The following is an 812-nucleotide window of genomic DNA, read 5'->3' on the forward strand; positions in this document are numbered from 1 at the left end:
AAGAGGGATTTAGACACAGCGCATCCCAGTGAATGGCAGCTACTGTCTTCTTGTCCTGTGCTGAACTTGTTACTGTTAATTATGTAGCAATAAGTGGAAAGGCTGTGTGTGGGATTCCTTTCTCCTGTGACTGAGCTCTAGCCACCCTGGAAGAAGCAACAGCCATGTTTACCAAGTTGCTTTTCAAAGGCTCCCTCAGAGTTTCCAAGCTGTGTGACAGCCACAGCCCAAACATTTGCAGGGAGTGATGTGATCCTCAGGGCAGGCCCAGACAGTGTCTGGGTGGGGCCTGGGAGCCACAGGAGGGGCCCAGAGCCAAGCTGTGCCTGCGGTGGCAAGGAGGGAGTGCTGGGTGGGGCCTGGGCCTGTGTACACAACCACACCTACTAGCCGGGGAGTAGATGTGTCTAGGCATTGAGTAGAGACCAGCTAGTGAATCCTCATCTCCCTGGGAAAAGCGTCTGGGAAAAGCGTCTGTGAGGCAAACAGGATGGCCTGGTGGAAAGCCTGGGTAAGTGAGAATAATCAGGGGAGGTGGGTCCCTGTACCATGATGGGTGATAAGCACTTGGTGGGGGCAGAAAAAAGTAAAGGCTGAACCTGCTGGGCCAAGTCCTGGTGAGGAAGCTGGGAAAAAAACAAAAACAAACAAACAAAAAAAATCTGCCCATGATTATAAAATTTACTGCAGGGATGTAAAAAACAAAAACAAAAAGTCTTGAAATGCAAAGGGGAAGCTGAAGGGTAAGAGAGTCCAGGGGGAGGCTTCTTTCTGCAGGGAAAAGGGCACTTAACAGAAGGATCCTTGTGCAC

General features: G+C 50.6%; 1 protein-coding gene across 1 annotated transcript in view; it reads left to right on the plus strand.

Annotated features, from left to right (window-relative positions):
- The first annotated feature begins 340 nt into the window (after positions 1-340).
- LOC118591123 (annexin A8) overlaps positions 341-812 on the plus strand; it is a 20019-nt gene continuing 19547 nt past the window's right edge. Inside the window, exon 1 of the mRNA XM_036199219.1 lies at positions 341-511. Coding sequence (XP_036055112.1) covers positions 491-511 — 21 coding nt within the window. The 5' untranslated portion in view covers positions 341-490. The remainder of the gene's footprint in view (positions 512-812) is intronic.

Source organism: Onychomys torridus, chromosome 9 (assembly GCF_903995425.1).
Source record: "Onychomys torridus chromosome 9, mOncTor1.1, whole genome shotgun sequence".
Taxonomy (NCBI): Eukaryota; Metazoa; Chordata; class Mammalia; order Rodentia; family Cricetidae; genus Onychomys; species Onychomys torridus.